We start from the raw sequence: 27,708 nt of genomic DNA, 5'->3' as shown, positions 1-27,708 counted from the left end.
TTATTGTGCGCCCTGGGTGCAGGCCTTGGCTTTCCTGAGCCCTTTCCTCAGGGCTTCCCTGACCTCCCTGTTTCTCAGGCTGTAGGTGAGGAGGTTGACCAGGGGCATGAGGACAGTGTAGAAAAAGGAGAGCACTTTGTTGAGCTGCCTCAGTGGGGCTGTTCTGGGCAGCAGGTAGACAACAGTGATGACGGTGAGGTGGGAAGAGCAGGTGGAGAAGGCCTTCTGCCTGACCATGCTGGATGGGATCCTCAGGATGGAAGCTATGATGTATACATAGGAGGCCAGCATGAACAGGAAGGGGAAAACAACACTCAGGAAAGACAGGATGAAGGACGTGAGTGTGACCATGCTGGTGTCACAGCAGGAAAGTTCCAGCAGAGGGGTAAGGTCTCAGGAGTAGTGGTCAATTGCCTTGCAGCCACAGAACTTCAGCTGGGATAAGAAGTCTGTGACTATTGCACACATCAGCATACCCACTAGCCAAGATGCAACCACCTGCTGAAGACAGACTTTCCAGGTCATGAAGCTTGCATAGAGCAGGGGCTGGCGTATGGCCAAGTACCCATCATAGGACATGGCTGCCAGCAGGTAACGCTCAGTACTTGCAAAGAGCCAAAGAACTAGAGCTGAGCCATACAGCCATTAGCAGACATCGCCTTGTCCCCAGTCAGGAAGATGGCCAGCAGCCGGGCAAGATGGTGGAGCTGTAGCAGGTGTCCGAGGAGGACAAGTACATGGGGGTGTGCAGATGTTACTCTGTGTTGCAAATGAGTGGTTTAGAGGACGCTTAAAGAATCACCATCAAAGATATTAGCACCACACTGACACCACCAACGCAACGATGAGGATGTTCCCAACCACGGTCATGGAATAGGTGATGAGTGATAGGAGGAAGAGTGGAGTCTGGAGTGTGGGCACATTCCCCACTCCCAGCAGCAGGAACTCGTGGGTGATGTCAGTTTGGCCTCTTCCCTTTTTTCCATACAGCTTTGGTTATTTTTGTTTTCCCAGTTGTCAGGAAGGAGGCCTGTGACAAAACACATGCATTCCTGCATTAAGTGGAAGAAGAGCTGTGATGGACAATGCTGCCAAAAAAAGATACAAACGAACAAAAATCTCATATACTTTGCCTTTGTTCATAGTCCGTTTTGTCTCCCTCCAAACTAAAAGAAGGGACCCTTCTTCAAGAGGGCAAACCTGCTTGTCCCAAGAGCACTCCCTCTGGCCACAGGGCTGACTCTGACCATGGACCTGCCTCTTCCTCACGCGGGAATAAAAACATCATGTGCATTTGCTGAAATTTTGACATTCTGCTTTCCTGTGCTCAGGGGTTTTCCCAACATGGCCAGAATAGCTGTTTAGAACTGAGATCCTTTGCGCTCTGCCAAGGAAAACCAGTGCCATGATTCAAAATAAATTGTTTCTGTGAAACGATCAAGGCAGATGTGCTTCCTCCAAATGAGAGAAGGCTGAGCACAGTGCCGGGTGAGTGGTCTCAGCTCTGAAACACTGCCCTTCCGAGGAGAGTATTCCTGCCCTGAGCAGGCCGATTTCTTGCATTGACAAAGAGCAGGTCAGGAGTTTCCAGTTCAGACAAAGAAGGGACTGTTTAATGGGGTCATGACAGAGGATGCTTGAACCCCTCACTGTGTGTGAAACAGTAAAAAGAAGGAAAAAGCGTAACTGTGCATCAACCAGGCAGCATGTGAGAGACTTTGTGCAGGGAGGAAAATGACAGGGAGGACCATCCACTCCCCATCGTCCTCTTCTCAGCACAGGTTCCTCAGGGCTTTGGGGCTGCACGTCCAGCCCAGCGGCAGGACCTCAGCACGGCCAGCTGTGCTCACAGGCTCCCTGCGCAGCACTGCCAGGCTGGGAGGAGTGTCCCAGGGGTGCCTGGGGGTTGAGGTGGGAGAGGAGCAGGACATGCCTGGGTGAACAGCCAGGGAGAATGCATGCCTGAGAAACAGCCCCCTGAGCCTTGCTCGTTGAAATACTTGTTACTCTAAACATTGTCAAACCCACCTCCCGGGCTGGGATGGTTTGCTTCTGGAAGAGATGAAGACAACCAGCTTTAGCAGAGCTGACCAGGGTGAATGAAGTCGCCAGCCCTCCCCACTGGATGAAAGTCAATGGGAGAAAGCTGAGGGTCTGAGCCTTTCTGGCGATGAGGGAGGGAGAAAAAAAGTAGAAGGCTGAGAAAGGACACAGCCCTGTGGGAGGAGAAGGGCTCAGGCAGCCTGGCCCTAAACACTCTTCCCAGACTCTTCCCTCATCCCAGCCGAGGTAGGTGAGTGCCCAGGCTGGCTCCAACACACCCCAGCACCACCAGCCCCTCCCCAGCATCTCTGCTCCATGGTACTGGGGCTCGGGGTATCTGTGGCAGGAGGGAGCTGGGGTGGGGACACAGGCAGACAGAGACTCAGCTCTCGCTCACAAACTTTCACTGCACAAACACCCAGAAGCACAATCAACAGTAGCCTGACTCAGGACATCCAGCACCCACCTGCAATGCTCAGCATGAAGGGGTGACCTCTGTGCTGACTGGGAACAAAGACCTGGGGTCTCACTCTCTGCCTCTGCCCTACCACATCTTCCCTTCCGTGATCTCTCTGCAAACCCTGACCCAGGTCTAATGCCCTGCTCTGGCCTTGCCCTCTTCTCCCCACAGCTCACTCAGTGAGTCTCCAGCAGCACCCGAATGCCCTCGGCTCTGCACTGTTTCCTGGGGTTTATAGCACCAACATTCCTTCAAGGACCCAGGCACAGCTCGGGTCTCCCGGGGACTGCAGCAAGGGAGCGTTACTGCATTGACTCTCAAAGGAGGCTGCAATTTCTGAGCTCCTGGAAAGTTTGTAAACGCCTCTGGCAAGGCCTGCCTTTCTCCATAACCCTGAATCCTTTGAACTCTGGGTCAAGAACCTCTAGAGAGGAGGGTGAGGCAGGGCAATCATCAGGACTCATCCCAGCTCATGACACAATGCCAGAATAGTTCCCAAGGTTAAGACCGTTGTCACCTCCCTGCAGCTGACTATATATTCACTGACTCTTCTAGGTGTAGGGAGCCCTGACTGCCCGAGCTGACCCCTCCAGCCTCCCCCAGTGGTCAGAAGAAGGAAGAGAACGAGCCAGCAGGAATTTCCTCTCAGCCACAGAGACTTGGAGTGGGGTGAGACCCCTCGGATGCCAGGCTCTCCCCCTGTGGGGAGCGGCCTCCCTGAGGCACAGGGGACTTGCGTGTTGGGGGCTGAAGGGAGCGGAAGTACCGAGATGTCCTCACACTTAGGGTCCATCTCTGCTACCTGGGTGGGCCCAGGGCCTCCTTTACTCCTGTTGTGGCACAAATAGGGTTGATTCCTCACAGCCCTCTTGGACTTGCAAGTCATGAGATACCATGTCCTTGGCCTCTACTCTGGCTGGAAAGGCGGGAGAAGGTGGCACTGTGGGTGGACACCACAGTTGTGCTGTAGCTGCTAAGGATAATGAATCTCAGCAGGAAGATTCATTTCTTATGAATACCACAATCATTTTAATGTAATGGCCAACGGTCGCAAATGAGTGGTTTAGAGGCTGCTCAAAGAATCACTGTCGAAGTTATTAGCAGAAAATGATTTTAACAGAAATTTATAAAAGCACGACCTAACAGAGTTCGATGGCAAGGTTCACTCTATCACTCACTACACGCATGAAGCACACAAAGGAAAAGAGCATGGGGAACTGAGAAGTCCTTGGCTAGGGTAAACACTACTTAGCAACAACTAAATCTCAGCGTGTTATCAACATTATTCTCATACTAAAGCCAAAACACAGCACTTTACCAGCTATTAGCAAGAAAATTAACTCTATCCCAGCCAAAGCCAGGGTATCATGTTAAAACTGAGTTGGGACGATTTATACAGAGGCCGAGAAAAAAAAAAGGTTAAGGGAGACCCTCCCGTTGAGTGACGAGCTTCAGAGTAGACCCGGCTGGACCTACCCCTAGTCCCAGACTTGGTCAATGGTCTATGTCTAAAGATTATGTGTTTAGCAGCAGTCTAAGGTTCATTCACAACCTTCAGAAAGATCATAAGATTTTAGCAGACTCTATTTGCTAGCAGGTACTTCCATCAATACACACACACACGCAGACAGATGCAAAGATGGACAAATATACAAAGATACACCTGTTAAAAATCCCCCTCGAGTTCAGTGAAATGCTCACATAAAATGTCTTGGCATTTCTCAACGGGAGAAGGGTTGAGCCTTGAGGAGCATTGCAGCCCAGGTCCCGTGCCAGCCGGTGACAGTCCTCCGAATATCACAAACTCGAGAGTTTGCAAACTCTGAGGAGCATTCATCTCAGAGGGAGATTCTGAGCACAGCCCGCTGCGGTCCAGGAGAGCTCAAAGGGTCCCACTTAGGACCATCTATAGGTGCGCAAGATGATTGACTTTAGTCATCTGTAAATTTCCATCCTGGCCACAGTCCAAGGCGGTAGCGACTAAAATTCTGAAGGTTTAAGTGTTTTTACAACTGAGCTACAACTCAGATAAGATGGCACCTGGGCCAGGCAGGGGGAGTATGTTCCCAGCCTCAGCCGTGCAGAGTTTCTGATATGGTCAAGGAGCGCTCAACCGCCAGACTCAGTGCACCAAGGCCGAGGTTTCACGCGAATTTCTGAGATCAACAAGCGGCCCAGGGAAAAGGCGTGGATGGGAATGCACCACCACACCAACACAAAGGTGTGTGCATCACAGCTCAACACACGCACTCCTTGTTTCGGGAGTGCTGGTACATGGGAGACCCTCATGCAGGGGAAGCCAGTGCAGCTCAGCTCTCACAGCGTATCTCTGGCTTCCAGTTGCCCTTTGGGAAAAGCTGAGAATCAAATCAAAGCCCTGTGTCACATCTCCCCAGCTCTCTTGGCCCTCTCAAAGACCCAGGAGCATCAGAATAGTCCCAGAGATACATGTCAGAAGATGAAAGGATAATTCAGGTTGGAAGAGACCTCCAGAGGTCAAACCTCCACTCAAAGCAGGGTCAGTTCTGAGGTCAAACCAAGTTGCTCAGGCCTTTATCCATCAAGTTTTGCAAACCTCCAAGGATGGAAACTGATCAGCATCCCTGGGTAACCTCTTCCAATGCTTAATTGTCTTAGTGGGGAAAAATATTTTCCTTCTCTCCAGTCTGAACCTCTCTTCTCTCAAGTTCTGCCCGCTGCTCTCATCCTCTTCCTTGGCACCACTGTGAGGACCCTGGTGGTTCAATCTCGTTGACAGCCTCCTGCCCCTTCTCTGCTAGTATTTCCCTCCTCTCTAAAGCCATCTCTTCTCCAGGCTCAGCAAGCGACTTTTCTTAACCTCTCAGGAAATGACTTGCCAGCAGCGGTGGGGCAGATACTCAGAGGTCATGAAGGTCATCACAAAGCTGCCCCCAACAAGATGACACATTTGGGGAGGCCAGGAGGAGCCTGGATGAGAGAGATGGGAGATTTGGGGGAGGGAAGAGGGGCTTTGCCAACAGAGATAAAGATTTTGATAAGGTAAAAAGGGATTCGGGTAATGTTGATGCCTCTGCCACGCTGACTGTGAAAACATTCATGATAGGCCCTTACCCTTTTTCTATCCAGTAACCTTACACCCTAACCCTACCACTAGATGTTACTCCTCACCCCAACAGGAATCCACTACCGTAATCCCTAACCTCAAACCTTACTTCTAAGCCAAACCCAAACTCCTAACTGCCTAGCCTTACTCTGGCCTTATCTCTCACCTTAATCCCTAGCCCATTTTCCTAGCATTAAAATGTTGGCCTTAATCCTAGCCCTCACCCCAGCCCTTAAAAAAACCCTAACCCATAGACTTAGCCCATATCCTAAACACTAACCAGACACCCTAAGCAGAACACCAGATCTTTCTGCTAAGCCTCTGCCTAATCCCTGACCCTGAAAGGCAAGCTCTAATCCCCAAACCCTAACCTGAACACCTAATCCCTGAAGCCCTCTTTCCTGTGCTCGAACCTGCTCATCTTTGTCCCCTCCCCAACCCTAACTTAAGCGGCTTGGCCAGGGCAGGGATCGTGAGATCCTGGAGCAGTTGCATGGCATTGGAAGAGGAAAGTGAGGTGACCTGTATCTGATCAGCTCATAGGCCACAAGGAGGAGATGGGTGGGAATGCTATGATAAGTCAGCTGTGCCTCAGGATCTTAAGGCCCAGCAGGAGGCACGTGGGCTGTGAAGGCGGCTGTGAGCCACTTCTGTCTCTGGAGTTGAAAGGCCAGCAGCAGGAACAGGGCTGGGAAAGGGCCTGTGAGATCACTTCTTTCTGAAGCAGCTGATAGGTCAGCCCTTGACTCATGGCTGAGATATGTGCTCTTAGGCTCACATCTGCCAGTATCTTTGACAGGCGAGAGGTATGTTGATTGTGAGAATCCCTTTCCCTAAGTACCTGGTAGACCCATCCAGGAAGAGGGCTTGGATATGGTTTGTCATGTCCCTTTCACCTGAGTACATGATGGCTTAGTCATGTCCACCCGAGAAACTGAAAGACCAGCAGTAGGCACGTGGCTTGGAAGATCATGGTGAGGTTACTTCCGTCTGGTCAGTTGATAGGCCACAAGAAGGCTGATGAGTTGGGCTATCATTATGACATTAATTATGTCTGAGAAGCTCATAGGCCAGTAGGAGGCACATGGCCATGAATGCAAGTGTGAGGTCATTGGAGACTCCAATCTCCTTGGGTGACTGGCAGTCAGCAGACCAGTTTGTTATGACCCCAGTAAGAAAGGCACTCAGACTCTGTGAAGTCTCATTTAAAATGCCATTTGTTAGAGCCAACACCATCCACAAAGAGACAATTGCGTAGGCTATATTACGTTCCTTCAGATGCTGGGAACACTGAGTTGACAGCATGGCAAGAGATGTGGTGCAGCAAGATGTGCAGATCCCACCCACGGCAGGGTTATCCCATTTTGGTCCTGCGAGCTCTTTAAGTGTTTTCTTACTGGGAAAAATTCTAGTCATAATTTCTACTGGTTTAGGATGAGATGTGCACTTGGGAATTTGTAACTACAGTTTCAGAGAAAGGTAGGGACATGCGGTTGGCCTAAGCGCCAGTAGCTTCCTGCAGACTTCTCTGTTACGATCAAGCTCATCCTGCAAGCCAGGGATAGACTCAGCACAGCACGGCCTGAAGGCCAAGCTGTCCACGGAGCACAGTCCAGCACAGCACAGGCCTAGGTTTACTGTTACATGGATCGCTAACTCCTCCATGCACAATGGTCAGGATCACCGAACCTCCTGGTGAAGGTTAGAAGGAGGATGACATCTCCTTTAGACAAATAGAGGAACGGACACAGTTTTAGGCCCTGGTGATCACTGAAAAATTTGAAGACCATGGACCTTTACTTGAGGGCCTGGGTTGAAGGGAAGGTAGAAGGTGATCCCTGACCTTTCATGGGGGGCATGCTCTCCTGGACTTGTTTTTAACAAAAAGACAAGGCAGGACTGGTGGAAGATGTGGAGGGTGACTTTGGCTGAAGTATGGGAGAAGGTGGTAGAGTAGAAAACAGCGAGGGAAGTGAGCAAGACAAATTGTAGCAGGGCTGAGTAGAGAGGAGGGATCACCTCCACCAACCCTCTGGCAGTGCTCTTCCTAACGCAGCCCAGGATGCCGTTGGCCGTCTTTACTGCAAAGGTGTAAAGCCAGGAGAGGACAAGGCTTTGGGGAGACCTGTTAACAACCTTCCCATATCTTCTTGGGTATCAGCAAGAAAATGCAGGCAGGCTCTTCCCTGCTGTGCACGATGAGAGGATGAGGGCCAGCGGGCTGAAACAAGTGAGGAAAAACTTTCTCCCCATCAAGACAGTCAAGCACTGGAGCAGATTTCCTAGCGAGCTTGTGTCATCTCCATCCCTGGAGCTTTTCAAGCCCAAGACGAATAAAGCCCTGAGCAGCCTGCTCTGACTCCATAGCTGACCCTGCTTTGAGCAGGAGGTTGGCCTAGAGACCTCCTGACCTCCCTTCCAGCATGAAGGATTCTGCATTTCCATCCACCATGGATCTTGCCTTCATGATGGAAGGGAATTCATGCAGGTTCCCGGTGACCATTGAAGCCAAACAGAAAGTTTGGTCAGATGATCGGTGGCTTTCTTGTCCCACTCCAGGCATTGTTGCTCAGATGCAGGGCTGCTTGGCAGGTCCCCCAAAGCAGCCCTGATTAATGCCTATTCTCCACCTTTTCTTTTCTTTTTCCCTTTTTTCCCTGCCCACAGTTTCTTCCCCTTGACCATCCTTGTATGCTCCCAGGCAAACAGCCCACCTGTGTTTTCCCTTTTCTCCCTGGCCCTTGTTTTACTTCCTTTGTATGCTCATTTGGTGTTTCTGAGCTTGTCACCATAGAAATTCCGACCTTGGCCAGCAATATCATTGAATGAGTGCAGCGTCCTGCAATTTCTCATGCTGTTATCTTGTCAGAGGCACCCCATGTCAGCATGAGCCATCTGCATGCACATATTAAAAGCTGGTCCAATGGTGCTTCACTCCTGGGGCACCTTGAAAAACTCTGGGATTTGGCAATAGAAACCTCATGAGGTTTTACAAGTAGAAGTGGTCAGTCCTTTACTGGGGGCAGAGTAACCCCATACAAGAGGGCAGGTTGGGACCTGAACAGCTCAGGACTTACCCTGAGGAGAAGGGCCTGGGCATTAGGAGGGATGCCATATGAGCCAGTGGTGCACGCTCACCATGCATAAGGCCAGCTGCTATGGGGCTGCATTATGGGGTGCGTGGCCACCCAGACAACAGAGTTATCATTCCCCTTGTCTCAGCACTGGTGTGGCCACATCTGGATTATTGGTGTCTGGCTTTGGGGCTCCCTGGTCTGGAGGAATGGGGAGGAACTGTAGAGGCTCCAGAGGAGATCTGCCAGGAGGAAGTTTGGAGCCTGTGTAGAGAGGCTGAGGATCCTGGAATTCTTTAGACTGGTGAAGTGGAGGCTCAGGGCACAACAGGAGTAGCCGGCAACTGCTTGAAGGGTGGTTTCAGAGATGATGGAGCTTTTCTTTGTAGTGGGAAGAGAAGAAAACCTCCACAGATTGCAGCTTGGAAGGTTCAGACTGGAGGTGAGGAAAAAGAAATGTTAATCAAAGGGTCATGTTGTGGTGCAAGAGGTCACCCAGAGGGAGTCTGGATCATCACATGGTTTTGTATTTCAAGGTACAACCAGCGAAGGTGGAGACACATTAGTGAAGGTAGAGAAATTCCAGGGTGAGAGCTAGATGGGAAAGCAAGATGGGTGTTTGCAGCCTGAAGGGAAAGAGGTGCAGGCATGGACAGTGTAGGACAGCCTGCAGTAGAGATGGCCACGGGTTCTGGCAAGGTTGAAAGGCCCAAGGGAACCAAGGTCTTTGTCCCCTTGGCTATGGCAGCTGCCTCTGCCACCAAAGCCTACCAGGAGAAACTTTATTTTGAGGTGCTGGACTTTGTTTCTTCTTCACCCCTTCTTGGAGAGGCCGGGAAGGGTTGCACAGTTTTTCTACACTTGGCATTCCTCACCCTCACACCCCACTGCCCCGGGAAGAACCCTGGTCTAACGAGGGACAGGATCTGCCTTCCCAGGGTCTGGGGTCAGGGCTTGGCCTTTCTGCTTCATAAAAGAAACCAAGGGTTTTCTCAGCATTACAGCCACCTGCTCAGTGCCTTTGCCTACCTGCAATCACAGCCTCCAATTATCTGCTCTAACGAGTCCATGGGGAGGCTTTGTCAGTGATGGTCCTCAGTGGGGCCAACTAATGCTTCAAGGTACTTTGAGTTTTGTTTCTCACTTTGACTTCTTGAGCAATTTGTTCAGTCTTCTCTCAGTGTCTGTGGTTCATGGACAGCCCCAAATACCACGTGGGGGTCATTAAAATACAGAAAGCCCTAACAAGCCATGTCTCTTCCTGTAATTTTATTCAAGTCTCCAAGGCTTGTACAGCTAATTGGAGTCGTTTCATAGTGTAGTTACAGAGGAAGATTTCAAAGTGCACCTAATAAAAAACATTTTTTATTTTAAAGGTTATATTTTATTACTTTTCAGTTTAGAGAAGAGCTAATAGCGGCATTCTCCAATTGATATTGATCCAGAGTGTCTCCTCAGAAGGTCTGGACAGCTAGGAAAATCAGTCTCTTGAGTCTGACACTGTATGGACAACCTTGCTCCTCACCTCCCAGACCCCACCATTTCTGTCATTGGCCACCAGGGATTTACATCACTTTGCCTTACATCAGACTTCTCCACTGAAGTCTGCAGCTGAATGTTACAGCTCCTTTGCACCATCTCCCACCAGCTCTCCTTGGAGAACTGGCTGTGCACAGGCACAGAAGGATTCTTCTGTTTGCAAGCAAAGAAAAGTAAAGTTGCCCCTCAGCCTCCTTTTCTCCAAACTAGGCAGACCCAGAGTCCTCAGCCGCTCCTCATAGGACATTCCTTCCAGCCCTTTCACCAGCTTTGTTGCCCTCTTCTGGACGCATTCAGGTACCTTCAGATCCTTCTTAAATTGTGGGGCCCAGAACTGCACACAGTGCTCAAGGTGAGGCCGCACCAGCACTAAATACAGCGGTAGGATCACCTCTTGACTGGCTGGTTCTACTGTGTTTAATGCACCCCAGGGTGCAGTTTGCCCTCTGGGCTGCCAGGGCACACTGCTGACTCCTGTTGAGCCTGCTGTCGACCAGCACCCCCAGATCCCTTCCTGCAGGGCTGCTCTCCAGCCACTCCTTTCCCAATTTATACTTTGCCTGGCGTTATTCCGTCTCAGGTGCAGAATCCGGCATTTGGACTTGTTAAATTTCATCCCATTAATCATTGCCCAATGCTCCAACCTATCTAGATCCCTCTGCAAGACATCTTGTCCCTCAAGAGAGTCAACGCACCTCCCAGTTTGACATCATCAGCAAACTTGCTAATGGTGCATTCAACTCCTGCATCCAGATCATTGATAAAAATATTGAACAGAACTGGCCCTAGAATTGAGCCCTGAGGAACACCGCTGGTGACCGGTCACCAGCCAGATGTAGCCCCATTCACTACAACTTCGCCACCAAGGCGAAGGGCTCTGGAGCGGAGGATCGCGCCAGGGAACCCTTCCTAAAGCGGCAAAACCGCAGCAAAAACCGCGAAGGCAAAAGCGCAGGGAGCGAGAGGGAGCCCCAGCACCCCCCCTCCCCCGAGCCGGAGGAGCGAGCTCCTGACGAGCGGCGGCTCTGACTCAGCGCGGGCGGGGACAGGCGGGACGGCGGCCAAACCCCCTTGGATACAAGAGCAGCGCGGAGGATGTGCGAGCGACCCGGAGCTCAGTGAACAGGGTGGGCAAACAGGGCGTGGTGCGTCAGCAGGGCGTGGCGCGGCAGTTTGGGCGGCAGTTCGCGCCGGCAGGGCGTGCGGGGAAGGCGAGCGGGCAGGGCGCAGCCCCCCTCCAGGCTCCAGAGGCTAGCTCAACTCGTGGTCATCGCCCTCCCAGAAGAGGACCTGGCCATGGTATCCACTCGGCCGAAAGCCATCGCCAGGAGAAACGTGGCGACCCAGCCCGAGCCCCCACGCAAACACACATCTGTCCCGGTCTCCGGCTGCAGGGAGTGCCTGAGCCTGTCCCTGGTACAGGAGGGCAGCAGAGACGACGCCTGTGTGCGCTGTGACCAGGTGGATGATCTGCTCAGCCTGGTGGCAGAGCTGAAGGAGGAGTGGAGAGGTTAAGGAGTATCAGGGAGTGTGAGAGGGAGATGGATTGGTGGAGCCGCACCCTGCCGTCCCTGAGGCAAGGACAGCACATGGAGGCTCCACAAGAAGCGGAGGATCCCCTGCCCTCTTGCCACCAGGCAGAGGGAGGGGACCCAGGAGACTGGGGGGAATGGACACAGGTCCCTGCTCGGGGCGCCAGGCGAACCCCCGCCCGGCCTCCCTCACCTCAACCTTCCCAGTTGCCCTTATAGAACAGATATGGGGCCCTGGAACTTGAGGGCCAGACAAACGAGGACGCAGATGAAGGCCCATCCAGGGGGTTGCCTGAGGCGAGGCAGTCAGCCCCACGCATTACGACTGCCTCCGCTAAGAAAAAAAGGAGGGTAATTGTCGTAGGTGATTCCCTTCTGAGGGGGACGGAGGGCCCAATTTGCCGGCCAGACCCATCCCACAGGGAAGTCTGCTGCCTCCCCGGGGCCCGGGTGAAGGACATTACTAGGAAACTCCCTAGTCTCATGCAGGCCTCCGATCACTACCCGCTACTGGTTATACAGGCTGGCAGTGAGGAGGGTGCAGAGAGAAGTCCCAAAGTGATCAAAAGGGACTTCAGGGCACTGGGGCGACTGGTGGGAGGATCGGGAGCACAGGTGGTGTTTTCCTCGATCCCTTCGGTGGCAGGGAGGAATACTGACAGGAACAGGAAAACTCATCGGATCAACACGTGGCTCAGGGGCTGGTGCCATCGGCAGAATTTTGGCTTCTTTGACCACGGGGAGGTTTACACAGCACCGGGGCTGCTGGCGACGGACGGAGTTCAGCTGTCTCACAGGGGGAAAAGGATTCTCGCGTGTGAGTTGGCCGGGCTCATCGAGAGGGCTTTAAACTAGATTCGAAGGGGGAAGGGGATAAAACCAGGCTCACTAGAGAAGAGCCTAGGGACCGCATGCCAATGTCGGGGGAGAAATCGGCAGCCCAGCTCAAGTGCATCTACACCAATGCACGCAGCATGGGCGGCAAACAGGAGGAGCTGGAAGCCATTGTGCAGCGGGGTAGCTATGACTTAGTCGCCATCACGGAAACACGGTGGGATGAGTCTCACGACTGGAGTGCTGCAATGGATGGCTATAAGTTCTTCAGAAGGGACAGGCGAGGAAGGAGAGGCGGTGGGGTAGCCCTGTGTGTTAGGGAGTGCTTCGACTGCCTAGAGCTCAATGGTAGTGACAATGAGGTCGACTGCTTGTGGGTAAGGATGAAGGAGAAGGCCAACAAGGCAGATGTCCTGCTGGGAGTCTGTTATAGACCACCTAGCCAGGACGAGGAGGCAGACAAAATATTCTACCAGAGGCTCGCAGAAGTCTCCCAGTCCCTAGCCCTTGTTCTCGTGGGGGACTTCAACTTTCCGGACGTCTGCTGGAAATACCACACGGCAGAGAGGAAACAGTCGAGGAGGTTCCTGGAGTGTGTGGAAGATAACTTCCTGACGCAGCTGGTAAGCGAGCCTACCAGGGGAGGTGCCTCGCTTGACCTGCTGTTCACAAACAGAGAAGGACTGGTGGGAGATGTGGTGGTCGGAGGCCGGCTTGGGCTTAGCGACCATGAAATGGTAGAATTCTCGATACTTGGTGAAGTAAGGAGGGGGGCCAGCAAAACCGCTACCATGGACTTCTGGAGGGCGGACTTTGGCATGCCTAGGACACTGGTCGAGAGGGTCCCTTGGGAGGCAGTCCTGAAGGGCAAAGGGGTCCAGGAAGGCTGGACGTTCTTCAGGAAGGAAGTCTTAAAGGCGCAGGAGCGGGCTGTCCCACGTGCCGCAAGAAGAACGGGCGGGGAAGACGACCGGCCTGGCTGAACAGGGAGCTCTGGCTGGGACTCAGGAAAAAAGGAGAGTTTACCACCTTTGGAAGAAGGGGCAGGCAACTCAAGAAGAGTACAGGGATCTCGTTAGGTCGTGCAGAGAGGAAATTAGAAAGGCAAAAGCCCAGCTAGAACTCAACATGGCCACTGTCGTGAGAGACAACAAAAAATGCTTTTACAAGTATATTAATGACAAAAGGAGAGCCAAGGAGAATCTCCATCCTCTATTGGATGTGGGGGGGAACGTTGCCACCAAGGACGAGGATAAGGCTGAGGTACTCGATGCCTTCTTTGCCTCAGTCTTTAATAGTCAGAGCAGTTATCCTCAGGGTACTCAGCCCCCTGAGCTGGAAGACAGGGATGGCAAGCAGGATGAACCCCCCATAATTCAAGAGGAAGCAGTTAACGACCTGCTACGCCACCTGGACGTTCACAAGTCTATGGGGCCGGATGGGATCCACCCAAGGGTACTGAGGGAGCTGGCGGAGGAGCTTGCCGAGCCGCTCTCCATCATTAACCAGCAGTCCTGGTTAACTGGGGAGGTCCCGGACGACTGGAGGCTCGCCAATGTGACGCCCATCTACAAGAAGGGCCGGAAGGAGGATCCAGAGAACTACAGGCCGGTCAGCCTGACCTCGGTGCCGGGGAAGATCATGGAGCGGTTGTTTTTGAGGGCACTCACGAGCCATGTGTGGGACAACCAGGGGATCAGGGCCAGGCAGCACAGGTTCATGGAAGGCAGGTCCTGCTTGACCAACCTGATCTCCTTTTATGACCAGGTGACCCGCCTAATGGATGAGGGAAAGGTAGTGGATGTGGTCTACTTGGACTTCAGTAAGGCCTTTGACACTGTCTCCCACAGCATTCTCCTAGAGAAGCTGGCGGCTCACGGCCTAGACAGGTGCACTCTTCGCTGGGTAAAAAACTGGCTGGACGGCCGAGCCCAGAGAGCTGTGGTCAATGGAGTTAAATCCAGTTGGCGGCCGGTCACGAGCGGTGTTCCCCAGGGCTCAGTACTGGGACTGGTCCTGTTCAATATCTTTATCAACGATCTGGACGAGGGGATCGAGTGCTCCCTCTATAAGTTTGCAGATGACACCAAGTTGGGCGGGAGTGTTGATCTGCTGGAGGGTAGGAAGACTCTGCAGAGGGACCTGGACAGGCTGGGTCGATACCTGAGGCCAACTGTATGAGGTTCAACAAGGCCAAGTGCCGGGTCCTGCACTTGGGCCACAACAACCCCAGGCAACGCTACAGGCTTGGGGAAGAGTGGCTGGAAAGCTGCCCAGAGGAAAAGGACCTGGGGGTGCTGATTGACAGCCGGCTGAACATGAGCCGGCAGTGTGCTCAGGTGGCCAAGAAGGCCCACGGCATCCTGGCCTGTATCAGAACTGGTGTGGCCAGCAGGAGCAGGGAGGTGATCGTGCCCCTGTACTCGGCACTGGTGAGGCCGCACCTCGAATCCTGGGTTCAGTTTTGGGCCCCTCACCACAAGAAGGACATGGAGGTGCTGGAGCGTGTCCAGAGGAGGGCAACGAAGCTGGTGAAGGGCCTGGAGCACAAGTCTGATGAGGAGTGGCTGAGGGAACTGGGGTTGTTCAGTCTGGAGAAGAGGAGGCTGAGGGGAGACCTCATGGCGCTCTACAACTACCTGAAAGGAGGTTGTAGCGAGGTGGGGGTTGGTCTCTTCTCCCAAGTAACAGCGATAGGACAAGAGGAAATGACCTCAAATTGCACCAAGGGAGGTTTAGATTGAACATTAGGAGAAATTTCTTAACTGAAAGAGTGGTCAGGCCTTGGAACAGGCTGCCCAGGGAAGTGGTGGAGTCACCATCCCTGGAGGTATTTAAAAGACGTGTAGATGAGGCCCTTAGGGACATGGTGTAGAGGGCATGGTGGTGTTGGGTTGACGGTTGGACACGATGATCTTAGAGGTCTTTTCCAACCTGTATGATTCTATGATTCTATGATTCTATGATTAACTGTTGTGGGAGGTAATCCATGGGCCGTGATGTCCCCTGGGGCTGGCTGGGGTGTTCAGGGCACTGCGGCCACCTTCGGGCTCACTTGTGTGGGGCCATAGCCCAGGGCTTACCCTGACACGGCAGCTCTGTTATGGCCTCTGCACTGTGGGACCAGCATGGCCCGGACAGGGCCTGGGGGAAAGAGGAGCTGGAAAGCCAAGGGTGAGGAAATGGGTGCTCCCGCTGGAGTGCATCACGGGACCATCAGAGAGACACTTGGACTAGAAACTGGCTGTGGGCAGCAGGATGGAAATGCCTCTGTCAGCAGGATTATTCCCCAGGGACCATGGGCTCTCGCAGCCCCACAGCCTGACCCCAAGCCTGCTGTCCCTGAGACGCGCCCCTTCCCTACCACCGTGTCCTTTTTCTCTGCGCCCCCTGATCAGACTCAGGGAGACAACCCGACACCTGGGCCCGCCAGCACCAGCTCTGGGTCAAAGCCCTCACAGACTTTTCATAGGAACAAATATGGATGCACCGTGTAAAAATGGGAATAAAGATAGAGGAAACGCCAGGCGGTTTCTGCTGCCCATGGCACAGGGAGATGTTTCACAGCTCACAGCTCTCCCAGCTGCACAGACCTCTCCTCCCTCCTGGCGGCACCCAGCGGCACAGCAGAGATGGGCTCTGCTGGCCTGGGGCTCAGGGACGGTTGCGTAGCAAGCTCTGGTGTCACAGCCTTTGTGTCCTCACGGGGATGTGCCAGAGACACCTCTTCAGCATCGTCATAGCCCATGCTCCCCAGGGTCAGGGATGAGGTGTCTCCTTCAGCTCCAGGGACCCCATCACTTCTCCGGGAGCACAGGCTACCCCCTGCAAGCAGCAAGGCAGGACATTGCAGTTCGTCCCATGGGGTCTGTACATCACCTTCCTCCCTGCTCCTCACCACATTCAGCTCCTTCTCCCACGCCCAGTCCCTCCAAGGAAAACTCCTGGCTCAGCTTCCCCCTTCCCAGGGGGTTTGGGTGTCAGTACAGTAGAGACTTGGGTGGCACCAGGGACGGCACCCCAGGAACCACCAGCGCTCTCTTTCCCTCTCACCTCCCAGTGCATCCTTGGGCCCTGCTCCCTCCTCTGGTGCCCTGGGCATTTCCCAAGCTCCCTGCCCAGGGGCAGCATCATCGCCAGGGTCAGAAACCTCCCTGGCATCATCATAGCCATCTGCTGGGTCACCTCCGGGCAGGACAAGAACATCTGAAAGGAGAGGGGAGCTGGTGACAGTGAGAAGATAGGTCCTGCAGAGCAGAGGAGGGGAGGACGAGCAGGGACAGAGGGCTGAGACACTGCTGTTGGCAGCACCATGTCCTCCCCATCTCTGACGGTGACGCTCAGTGACACTCCTGTCTATCACATGTCTGCAGGGAGATCAACCCCTTCCTGCCTCCGTTACCTGGTGCTGATCCCAGACCATCCTCCTCCTCGGTGTTCCCAGGGTAGGGCTGCAGCTGGCTCGGGGATTCCTCTGAATAGGAGTCTGGAGAGATGCACAGCGGGGGTCAGGGAGTGAGCCCCACTGCCCTGCCGCATGGTCAGCACTGCGGGGGAAGGGGGACCCACAGAGCTGGGGCTGCATGGGGAGGAAGGCTGGGAATTGACCCTGCTCCCCTGGGACAAACACTGTCTCAAAGCTGCTCCCAGAGCTGCCCTAGGACAGCCCCTTCCCTCGCTCCTCGGGTGCCACATTGGGTGCAGGGGCAGGAAGAGAGGGGCTGTCCAGCTGGTTGGGGGAAGCTCCTCTCCCGATGCTCTCCCCACAGACCACATGGCCCCAGCGCTGCAGGAACCATGGGCTGGGGGGCTTCAGGGGATCAGCTCTGGTTGGGGCCAGGGGAAAGGGTCCTGCAGATGTGCCTCCCGCTTGGGGAGGACCCCTACCCACCTGAGCGACCAAACCTTTCCTGCTTCTCCCACGCTGGGCTGTAACTGATCTCCTCATACACGGCCTCGGGGAAGAGCTCCTGAGCTCTCCTGGAGCCTGTGGACAGAGACAGGGCTGGCCCAGGGAAAGGCAGAGGGGGATGGGACCCCACTGTGCTCCCCCAAACCTGTTCCTTTGGCCAGCCCAGGACTGGTCCGACAGCACAGCCCAAATGTGCCGTCCAGGCACATCCCCCGTGAGGGCAACGTTGCTGTGGAGATTATCTGGGGCAGCGTCACCCTTGCATCATCCTTTCGGAGACAGCGCTCATGCCCCTCTGGCCCCTGGGTCCTGCCTCCCTTGTCTGACCCCGGAGCAGCTCCCATGTCTCCTCTCCACCTGGAGCTGCCCCCTATCTGCCCCACGGGTCTATAGCAGGGCCCCTGTCCTGCCGGGTGGTGGGCAGGGCTGGGCAGAGGGACAGCCTGGGGGCCTGACACCACGGAGATGGACCCTACTGCCTCACGCTCCTCCTGTTCTCTCCCTTGCCCCAGAGCCCCCTCCAGCACTACCCAGAGCGCTGCCAGCCTTGGCCATCCCCACTCTGCCATTTCCCTGCTCGCCCCATCGCGAGCTCCCCCCGCCTCCGGGCTCTCTCCACCCCTTGCTGCTCGTGCCCCACAGCCAGGCAGTCAGTGGGGTGGTGCATGAGGCAGATGGCAGCACACAGCCTCATCCCCCCAGCCCTGCCTGTGCCTGACAGCCCGCAGCACCCCACAGCCCTTCCAGCAGGCTTCTCCCCCTGGCACCGCTGTGGAAGGACCCACCTCTGCGCCCAGCCCTGGCACGGAGCACTTGCCCGGCCAGGAAGGCCAGGAGCAGGCAGAGGAGGGCCCCCAGGATGATGCAGATGATGACGGGCACTGAGACTCTCCCGCTGCTGCTCAAACGGCCCCGGGTGGGATCTGCATGGGCGAGAACATGGAAGGGGCAGCACCAGGCCTGGAGAGCTGGGGGCAGCCCCACTCCTGACTCCCATCACACACGGCAGCAGGGGGTGCAGAGCCCCAGGGCTGAGTGATGGGGAAGCTTCCACCCTGCTGAGCAAACTAAAACCCTCCCCAACCCCCCCCACCACCCCAGTGCCTCCTCCTGGGAGTTTCACACCCCAGCAAGGAGCCCCTTCCATCCAGCTGTGGGGCACAGCCTGGCCCCGGGGATACCCAGTCCCAGCGGGAGGACAAATTACCTGCTCGGGGTGGGGATGCTGTTGTCCTGGGTGTAGCTGCAGAGGAGGAAAAGGAGAGCTGGGCTGAGAGGGTGGGGGTGTGGGTACCGGGGAGCCTCCTCCCCAACACACTGTGTGTGTGTCTGTAGATGTCCCTGGCACATCCCACCCAAATTGCCCCTCCGGTAGTGCTAGAAAGGGAGGCCGGGACAGGGTGCAGCGCCGCTGCTCTGGGCAGCAGGCAGGATGGCACAGGCAGCCCAGGGCATAGCCCTGGGGCTGCAGGGCCCCATGGGCAGTGGCCGGAGGACACCCAGTCCCACCACGGCTGCTCCCCACCTGGCACCAGGCTCCTGCACTCTGCAGGAACCTTCGTGCTCTTGGCAGGTCAGGGGCCATGCCAGGACCAAGCGGGCGAAAGGCCTTCCCCAGCTCCCTGCCAAATACCCGAGCAAGGGGTCCCAGCCCTGCCGCTCACCTGAGCAGCGTACGGCCGCGTCTTCCTTATGCCGGCAAGCACCGCCATCCCCGGGCCGGGCCCAGCAGTCCTGCAGGGACGGCTCCGTCCCCTGGCACTCCACCTGCTCCAGCCAGATGGGGCCTTGCCCCATCCCAAATGCAGCCTCCTTCAGGGCAGACAGCGCGGGGCCACAGCCCAGCTGCCTGCATGCCACCTCGGCATCCCGCATGTCCCAGGAGTCGTCGCACACCGTCCCCCAGGAGCCACGGTGCCAGACCTCCACTCTGCCTGAGCACCCATCCTCACCTCCCATGGCGCGAATCTTCTCCCTGTCTGGAGAAAGCAAAGACCTCCCAAGGCACTGAGACAGCCCGCAGAGCCCTGCCAGACAAGAAGGGTGCACAGAGGAGCAGCTCAATACCTGTGCAGCTCGTGGAGTTGGGGCACGGGGCCAATGGGGCCGGGGACATTTCTGGGCGTCCCCCTGAAGAGAGAAACACTGTAGTGAAGGGGCTGGTTGGGGGATGGTGCAGAAGAGAGCGAGGCTGAGCTCTGCTTGTGCCTCCCCGTACCATCTTTGTCACGGCAGCAACTGAACCCCGGTCATTCAGCGGGCATGCGCAGGCCTGGGGGGACCCTGATTGCTCAGCCCCTAAAGGTCCCTGGTTCACAGAGCAGCAGTAGTGTGTCTGTGGAGGGGAGGCTCTTCTGAGCCCTGTCTGGTCTCTTCTGAGACCTCACCTGGGGATGCCTCTGCCTCCGCCAGGCGCTGCTGGCAACCTGGGTGGCAACTGCTGCTGGATGTGTGTGGCTGTGGTCACATTTGTGCCACCGGGGTGACATGGAAAGGAAAAGCCCCTCCAAGCTCTTTCTCTGCCTTTGTGGCAGCGGGGAGCAGGAGCTGGGGTGACACTGGTGCCCGAGTGGCTCAGAGTTACCTTTGCAGGTGATGTGGATCTCGTCTCGCAGGTCTTCGCATGACTGCGGGTGCCAGGGAGTGGAGGGACACTGCCAGAAGGAGCTGGTTTTCTCCCCACACTGCACATTATCCAGCCACGCAGGGCCAGACACCTTGCCATAGGGCAGGCGTGTTTCCAGGGATCCTCCGTCCCCGCAGCCCAGCTCCTTGCATGCCAGCGACACCGTATCGGGAGTCATCAAGTTGGAGCAAATGCTCCCCCACGTCCCGTTGTAGAAAACCTGCAGGCGCCCGGAGCAGCCATCGCTGTTCTCCAGCCTGAGGGCCATGAACTCTGGGAGGAAAGGCAGCAAGGGGGAAGAGGCTGGTCTGGGGCTGTGGGAGAGGGGACGCCTCTGCGCTCGCCGGGCCCTCAGCCAGGCAGGGGCACGGCCAGCACGTCCCCCTTGCACCCAGGGGCAGAGGGAGGTCCCTGAGGGGGACTGAGGGTCCGCAGGACAGGCTCGGGCAGGAGCTTAGAGGCAGCCAGGGACAGCCTTGGCCATGCGCGGCTCTCCCCACGTCCTGGCCTCCCCGGGAACCAGGCTCCCACCACACCACCCAGCACAGACCTGAGCAGATGACTCCCGCGTCCTCTTTGTGCCCACAGTCGTGCTGCCCCCAGGGCCCGGCAGGGCAGTCCCAGAGAGCAACTTCGGCCCTGGAGCAATTCACGGCACCCATCCAGATCTGCCCAGAGCCTTCCCCGAACCGAGCGGAGCCGGCCGCCTCCACCGCCCCTCCACAGCCCAGCTGCTGGCAAACGACGGCAGCATCAGAGAGGTCCCAGCCATCATCGCAGACAGTCCCCCAGCTGCCCTGGTAGTAGATCTCCACTCTCCCGGCGCAGCGCCCGGCCCCGTTCACCAGCCGGACCTGCTGGCTCCCTGCAGTGGGGAGAAACCCCAGTTGCTGCCAGGGGCTGGCTGCCCACCCACCCCATCATCTGGGGGGCCCGGGCAGTGCCGCTCACCCCCGCAAATGACTCCCACGTCCTCCGCAACCCCTGCTGCCAGCGCACTCTCGGGCAGGGAGGTGTTGCAGAGGCTCAGGTTGGTCTCATGCCCTGCGCACCGGACCCCTCGCAGCCCTACGGGGCCTGTCCCTCGCTCAGGCTTTGGGGGGTTGTAGGCTGTCTCTGCCTGTCCGCACTGCAGCTGCCGGCACACCACGTTGGCCTCCTGCACATCCCACTGGTCATCCAGGACTCTGCCCCAAGTCCCGCGCTGGAAGATCTCCACTCGCCCGTCGCACCGGCTCCCTCCACCCACCAGCCGCAGGGATGCAAAGCTGGCTGACCCTGCGGAGAGCAGAGATGCCACGGCCATTGGCGGCACTGGGGAGCACAGCACCCTTCAGGAGCAGGGTGAGGGGGAATTCTCCGACCAAACAGGACAAGATTGAGCCTTGGGCCGACGAGAAGTGAGGGCAAAGCATGGGCCCACTCTGCAGCTCACACCCAGCTCTGCTGCTGCTGGGGGCACCCAGGAGCTCCTGCCTGGGTGGTGGGATGAAGCTCTGCAGGGCGCTCTGTGGAGGTGGGATGTGGTTGTCTGCAGCCAGGGGGTGGAGCAGAGCCCCGCAGCCCCGACCTGGATTCATCCCACAGTAGGAAAAGCCAGGAGGCCAGGCCTGGCAGTGGCGCTGCCCTGGGGGCAGATGCCTGCTTCCATTCAGCCCTCAGCTCTCCCGCAGTAGAGCAGTCAGTCTGAGCAGGCAAAGCCCTCCAGAAGGCTCCTGGGGAAGCAAGGGTTTCTCCAGGGAGAAATTCAGCCTGGGGCTGCTCTGGGAGCCCTGCTTTGGGTGGCCATGTCGCACACAAAGGGCAAATGGAGTTCATGCAGCATTTTCCCGGCACTCACCTGAGCACATGACAGCGGCGTTGTTCCCATGGGAGCAGGGTGAGGCCCCCAGGGTGATCACTGGGCACTGTCCCAGGTGGGCTTCAGTCCCGTCACAGTGGAATGAGTCTCTCCAGACAGGTCCGGTTCCTCTCCCAAAATGTCCTCCTCCAGGAATGGACTCAGCAAACCCGCAGTTGAGTTGACTACAGAGAACGTGGGCATCCGAGAGATGCCAGCGGGAGGCACAGAGGGTGCCCCAGGTCCCCAACACCTGGACCTCCACTCTCCCCGCACACGCCGTGCTGCCGTTCACCAGCCTGAACCCTCTGTACTCTGGGGACAGAGGAGGAGAACTGAGGGTGGACCGGTGCTCTTGTACCCTCGGTAGCTGGCGGAGCGGCCAGCGGGACAGCATGCCTTTCTTCTCCTTCTGCCCTCTTTTCATGCTGCAGACAACCCATCACCCCTTCTGTCCTCGTGCCCGGCCCAGCACGGTCCTTGCTCTGTTTCCCACCCTGGGGTTCAGCACCCCACCCTGAGTCCTTACGTGTGCAGGTGACAACAGCGCTGTTCATGTGGGTGCAGGGCTGGTCCCTGGGGGACCCCCTGGGGCAGGAGGCGAGGAGGGATTCATTCCCCACACACTGCAGCTCTCCGGCCCAGATGGGACCCACCCCTTCTTCAAAGGGAGCTGGCCCAGCCACAGGCAGGGCCACACCGCACTGCAACTCCCTGCAGACCACACCAGCAGCTTTGGCACCAAAGTGGGAATCACAGACAGTTTTCCACTGGTCCCCGTCATGGACCTCCACACGTCCTGAGCAGTGGCTCTTCCCTTCCACCAGCCGGACAAATCCTGGAGAAACCAAAACAACTGAGAGCTTTCTGGCAGTTAAATGCCCACTTTCCCACATCACCTCCAAGCAAGCTGTGACCAATTTACCCATTGCGCATCACAGAGGAAGCTGTTGGGGGACTGTTGGTGACAAAAACACGTCCAGGTCCCCCAGCACCCTTTCTCTACACCATCACAGCACTCAAGGGCATGTGTCTATTGCAGACACACAGCAGACGCTGCAGACCATGGTGGCACCTTTGCGACCAAGGTGTGAGTCACAGACAGTTTTCCAAGGGTCCCCGTCATGGATCACTATATGTCCTTAGCAGGGGCTATTCCCTCTGACCAACCAGCCAGATCCCGGAGCAACCAAAGACCCCTGGGAGGTCCCACAGCCCTCTGGCAGTCCCCTGACCACATCCCACGTCCAAGGTGGCCAAAGGCAAAAAGCCCCACGACCACCCCAGCGGCTCTCAGGGGGTGCTGATGGCACAAACAGAGCAGGGCCCGCCTGCCGCTCCTCAGAAATCAGCCCAGCACTTGTGGGCTTGCTTCTCTCCCAAACCCACTGCCACAGGCACGGCTCAGACAAACTGCTGCTGCCCCACAGGCCTTGGGCTGCCCGGCACTGGTCCCTGGGCACTGCAGCTCCCAGAGCACTTGGGCTCCAGGGAAATGAGCCCAGGCGCTGTTGCCTGCTGCAGCTTGCTCTGCCCCATGGAGCTCAGGGCCAGGCATGAGGAACCTCTTGGTGCCACCAGAAACGTGCCCTGTTCCCAGGGGGGTCTTGGGCTGTGGGGCACTGCTGGTAGATGGGACATGGCACAGGGCAAAAGTAGAGTGAGGTTGCACCTGCGGTCGGTGTCTGTGCCAGCCCCTGCTCCGGCACCTGCCCAGCAAAAAGGTCCTCAGCCATGGCCAGAGTGCGCTGCTGGATGCTCATGTCCCTGGACAACAGCCAGGCGGAGGCCAGGAGAGTGGACAGAGAGCAACCCTGGGCTTACACGAGCTCCCAGTGCAAGGGCAGGCACAGGGGAGTGCCAGTAAATGCTGGCAAACCCAAAAGTGCAAGGCAGCCAGGGGCTGGGACAGACATGAGAGGCTGGGCAGCAGGTCAGCCCTCCTGGACGGGGCCATGTCCCCACGGGCAGGCTCTCATGGGGTGACCCTGGGAAAGGTGCCACATGCCACCCCGCTCCTCAGACCAGGCCAAGCGCTCCTCCTCTCCAAGCAACCCCTTTGATTCAGCCAAGGGACTTGTGTCTGCCAGGGAGCACAACCCCACAGTAGCTAGCCATCTCACGCCCCTCCCCGGTACTGTGGGTGGCCACAGGAGTCACTCTTGGTGCCTCTGCATGGGGGGACCTGGCCCTTGGCACTGCCAGACAGGTCCTGGGTGAACAGGAGGAGAAAGATGGGAATCAACAGACAATGCAGGGCAGGGTGGGGGATTAATCTGAGCCAGTGCAGGGGCCAGGCAGGGTAAGGGCACCCTTGGGCAGGTTCCCACTGGGCTTTCCCGAGGGACCGGGGACACCAGCAATGACAGTCCCAGCTCGGCAGTGCGACCGGCCACATTGAACAATGCTCCGGTGCCCACTCGTTGCTCCCTGAGGACAAGCCAGGTCTCTTCACCCGTCCCAGCCCCAGAGGTGGGGAATAGGCTCTGCCCTTACCTGAACACATCACTCCAGCATCACGCGCATGAACGCAGTTATGTTCACCCCATCCGCTGTGTGGGCAGTCAGACAGGGCAGATTCGGTGCCTTTACAGCCAACATCATCCATCCAAATGGGGCCAGATCCTTGCCCAAAGTGTCCGTACCGAGGAGCTCCAACAGCAGACCCACAGTCCAGCTGCTTACAAACCACTGCCGCATCGTTCATGCTCCAGTAGTCACCGCACACGGTCCCCCACTGGCCCTGTTGTTTCACCTCCACTCTCCCAGCACAGTGCCTGCCGCCATCCACCAGCCTCACCTCCACAGCACCTTCAAACACTGACACAGGACCACTCAGGACAGCGCTGAGCCCCCCAGCACTGTGGGGCTGGGGGAACCCCTGCCGGGGTGGAGTCAGAGGTGCCAGGGTGGGAGCCCCCTCTCCTCCAGGCTGTCCCCAGGGTAGTGCAGGGGTCCTTTCTATCTCCATGGGCTGTGCAAGGCTGGGGATGCCCAGCTCCAGCCCTGCTGGCTCATTCGTGGCCCCACAGACTTTGGCACCCCAGCCTTCCTTCCACCCCAACGACCCCCTGCAACCTGCCCCCAGCCCATGCCCACCCAGGGCACCCACTCCTCCCCAGCCAGCACCCCGAGAAGAGACCTGCCCCCACCAGGACTCCCCCAAGCACACACTGCTGCTTCTGCCCAGGGCCCCGAGCTCCCCTGGACCACAGCCTGTCCTGGGCACCTGCCAGGACATCCTCCACCCTCAGGCCTTTCTGTGTCCCCTGGGGTGCAACATGATGGTCCCAGTGAGCCCTCCCAACACATGGCCCCTCCTTGTCCTTGGGCATCAGCCCAGCCGTGCCCTTGTCTGGGATCCCCCAGAAGGTCACCTCTCTGCCAGCCTGTGGGAACACACCCCCCAGTTCCCTTGTCTCCACAGGCACAACCTGCCCCCCCTCAAGCTGGAGCTCACCCCAGTGTTCAGCACCCCACCCTGAGTCCTTACGTGTGCAGGTGACAACAGCGCTGTTCATGTGGGTGCAGGGCTGGTCCCTGGGAGACCCCCTGGGGCAGGAGGCGAGGAGGGATTCATTCCCCACACACTGCAGCTCTCCGGCCCAGATGGGACCCACCCCTTCTTCAAAGGGAGCTGGCCCAGCCACAGGCAGGGCCACACCGCACTGCAACTCCCTGCAGACCACAACAGCAGCTTTGGGGCCAAAGTGGGAGTCACAGACAGTTTTCCACTGGTCCCTGTCATGGACCTCCACACGTCCTGAGCAGCGGTTCTTCCCTTCCACCAGCCGGACAAATCCTGGAAAAAACCAAAACAACCGGGAGTTCCCAGAGCCCTCTGACAGATACATGACCACATCCTGCATCACCTCCAAGCAAGCCGTGACCCAATCGCCCCCATTGCGCATCCCAGAGGAAGCTGTTGGGGGAGTGTTGGTGACACAAACACGTCCAGGCCCCGCAGCACCCCTTCTCTACACCATCACAGCACTAGAGGGTCTGTGTCTGTCTCAGCACCAGGCACCGCTCAGACAATCTGCTGCGGCACAAGGTGCCCTGTGCTGCCCGGCGTGGTCCCCCCAGCACTGCAGTGGGGTGCGCAGTTCAGGTCTGGGAGAACTGGCCCAGATGGTAATGACTGCTGCAGCCTGCTCAGCCTCTGCAGAGCTTGGGACCAGGCAGGACCATCACCCTGATGCAGCCAGAAATGCACCCTGCTCCCAGGGCTGTTCTGGGTGTTGGGAGGTGCCTGTTAGGGGCAGATGTCACAGAGCACAGAAATGGTGCAGCTGTTCCCATGGCTGGTGCCTGCCCAGACCTCTCCGATGCCTGCTCGGAGGGCACGTCCTCAGCCAGGCACACAGTGCTCTGCCTGGAGGTGCACAGGTCCCAAGCCAACGGCCAGGCAGAGGGGCAGGAGACCTGCATGCCCCCTCGGCTCACACTGGCTCAGAGGGTAACGGCAGGCACAGATGAGAGTCAGTAAGTGCTGCCAAAGCCTCTGTTTTGTGTGGAACCATGGGAAGGCAGGAGAGGTTGGGCAGCAGGTCAGCGCTGCCTGCATGGGGCCGTGTCCCCGTGGGACTGTCACAGCCCCAGGGATGTCCCAGGACCAGCCTGGGCACGTGGTGATGCAGAAGGGAGCAGCCAGAGTCAAGCAGCTGCCAAGCTCCTAAGCCTCGCAGTCCTGGACCACACAGCCGAGCCCTGGGGACAGGCAGCCAAGGGCTCTGTGCCACCCTGTTCCTCTCCCAGGGCCCAGTGCTCACGCCCTCTGAAAAGCCCTTTGGATTCAGCTGAGGTACTCATGCCTGTGAAGGGGAATGACCCAGGGAGACCAGCATCTCATGCCATTCCTCCAAGGGGTGGAGTGCCATGCAAGTCCCCCCTGGTTTCTCCAGCACAGGGACCCTCAGCATTGTTGGCTGGAACTGGCAGAATGGGTAGAGATCAGTGGAGATCAGTGGACACCCCGGGGCAGGGATGGAGGATCCATCTGCAGCCCAAGACACTGACTGAAGAGGGGCTGAGACACTATGGCAGGGTTAGTTCACCCTGGGGTGGGCTCCCTCTGGGCTTTCCCAGGGACTGGGAACACCAGCAATGACAGCCCCAGCTCGGCCGTGTGCCCGGCCACATTGGGCAATGTTCCGGTGCTCATTTGTTGCTCCCTGAGGGCACAGCCAAGGTCCCTTCCCCGTCACATCCCCAAAGGTGAGCAACAGGTTGTTCTCTTACCTGAACATGTCACTCCAGCGTCACGTCTACGACCACAGTTATGTTTACCCCATCCTCTATGTGGGCAGTCAGACAGGGCAGATTCGGTGCCTTTACAGCCAACATCATCCATCCAAATGGGGCCAGATCCTGGTCCAAAGTGTCCGTACTGAGGAGCTCCAACAGCAGACCCACAGCCCAGCTGCTTACAAACCACTGCCGCATCGTTCATGCTCCAGTAGTCACCACACACGGTCCCCCACTTGCCCCTGTGTTTCACCTCCACTCTCCCAGCACAGCGCCTGCCGCCATCCACCAGCCTCACCTCTGCAGCACCTTCAAACACCAACATGGGACCAGTCAGGAGAGTGCCAAGGCCCAGCTCTGCAGGTCTGAGGGAACGCCCTGGCCATGTCTGAGATACCAGGGTGGGGGCCCTCTCCCCTCCAGACTGTCCCCAGTGCAGTACGGGGGTCCCTTCTATCCCCACACGCTGCGCAAGGCTGGGGATGTGCAGTTCTGGCCCTGCTGGGTCATTCGCCA

At 57.1% G+C, this 27,708-nt stretch overlaps 1 protein-coding gene across 1 annotated transcript; it reads right to left on the bottom strand.

The window, feature by feature from the left end:
* LOC142076265 (antigen WC1.1-like) lies at positions 1 to 27,517 on the bottom strand. The gene is made up of 11 exons (XM_075138632.1): positions 27,187 to 27,517; positions 25,503 to 25,747; positions 21,057 to 21,360; positions 20,656 to 21,009; positions 20,064 to 20,378; positions 17,459 to 17,554; positions 16,970 to 17,053; positions 16,621 to 16,773; positions 16,369 to 16,392; positions 15,651 to 15,711; positions 1 to 352 (listed from the first exon to the last, which is right to left on the bottom strand). Exons 1-11 carry the CDS (start codon positions 27,515 to 27,517, stop codon positions 1 to 3), a joined length of 2,319 nt encoding a protein of 772 aa, XP_074994733.1.
* Positions 27,518 to 27,708: the final 191 nt, after the last annotated feature.

This window comes from Calonectris borealis, unplaced genomic scaffold (genome assembly GCF_964195595.1).
Source record: "Calonectris borealis unplaced genomic scaffold, bCalBor7.hap1.2 HAP1_SCAFFOLD_40, whole genome shotgun sequence".
Lineage (NCBI taxonomy): Eukaryota > Metazoa > Chordata > Aves > Procellariiformes > Procellariidae > Calonectris > Calonectris borealis.
The sequence above is the reverse complement of the archived record's forward strand: the minus strand, read 5'-3'. Positions and strand labels throughout refer to the sequence as shown.

Coding starts and splice junctions, on each gene's coding strand:
- LOC142076265 (XM_075138632.1), bottom strand. CDS start 27,517: ATGTTGGTGTTTGAAGGTGCTGCAGAGGTGAGGCTGGTGGATGGCGGC. Junction 21,361..25,502: donor AATCCCTCCTCGCCTCCTGC/CCCAGGGGGTCT, acceptor TTTGCATCCCTG/CGGCTGGTGGGTGGAGGGAG. Junction 17,555..20,063: donor GATCCACATCACCTGCAAAG/GTAACTCTGAGC, acceptor CTCTGTCCACAG/GCTCCAGGAGAGCTCAGGAG.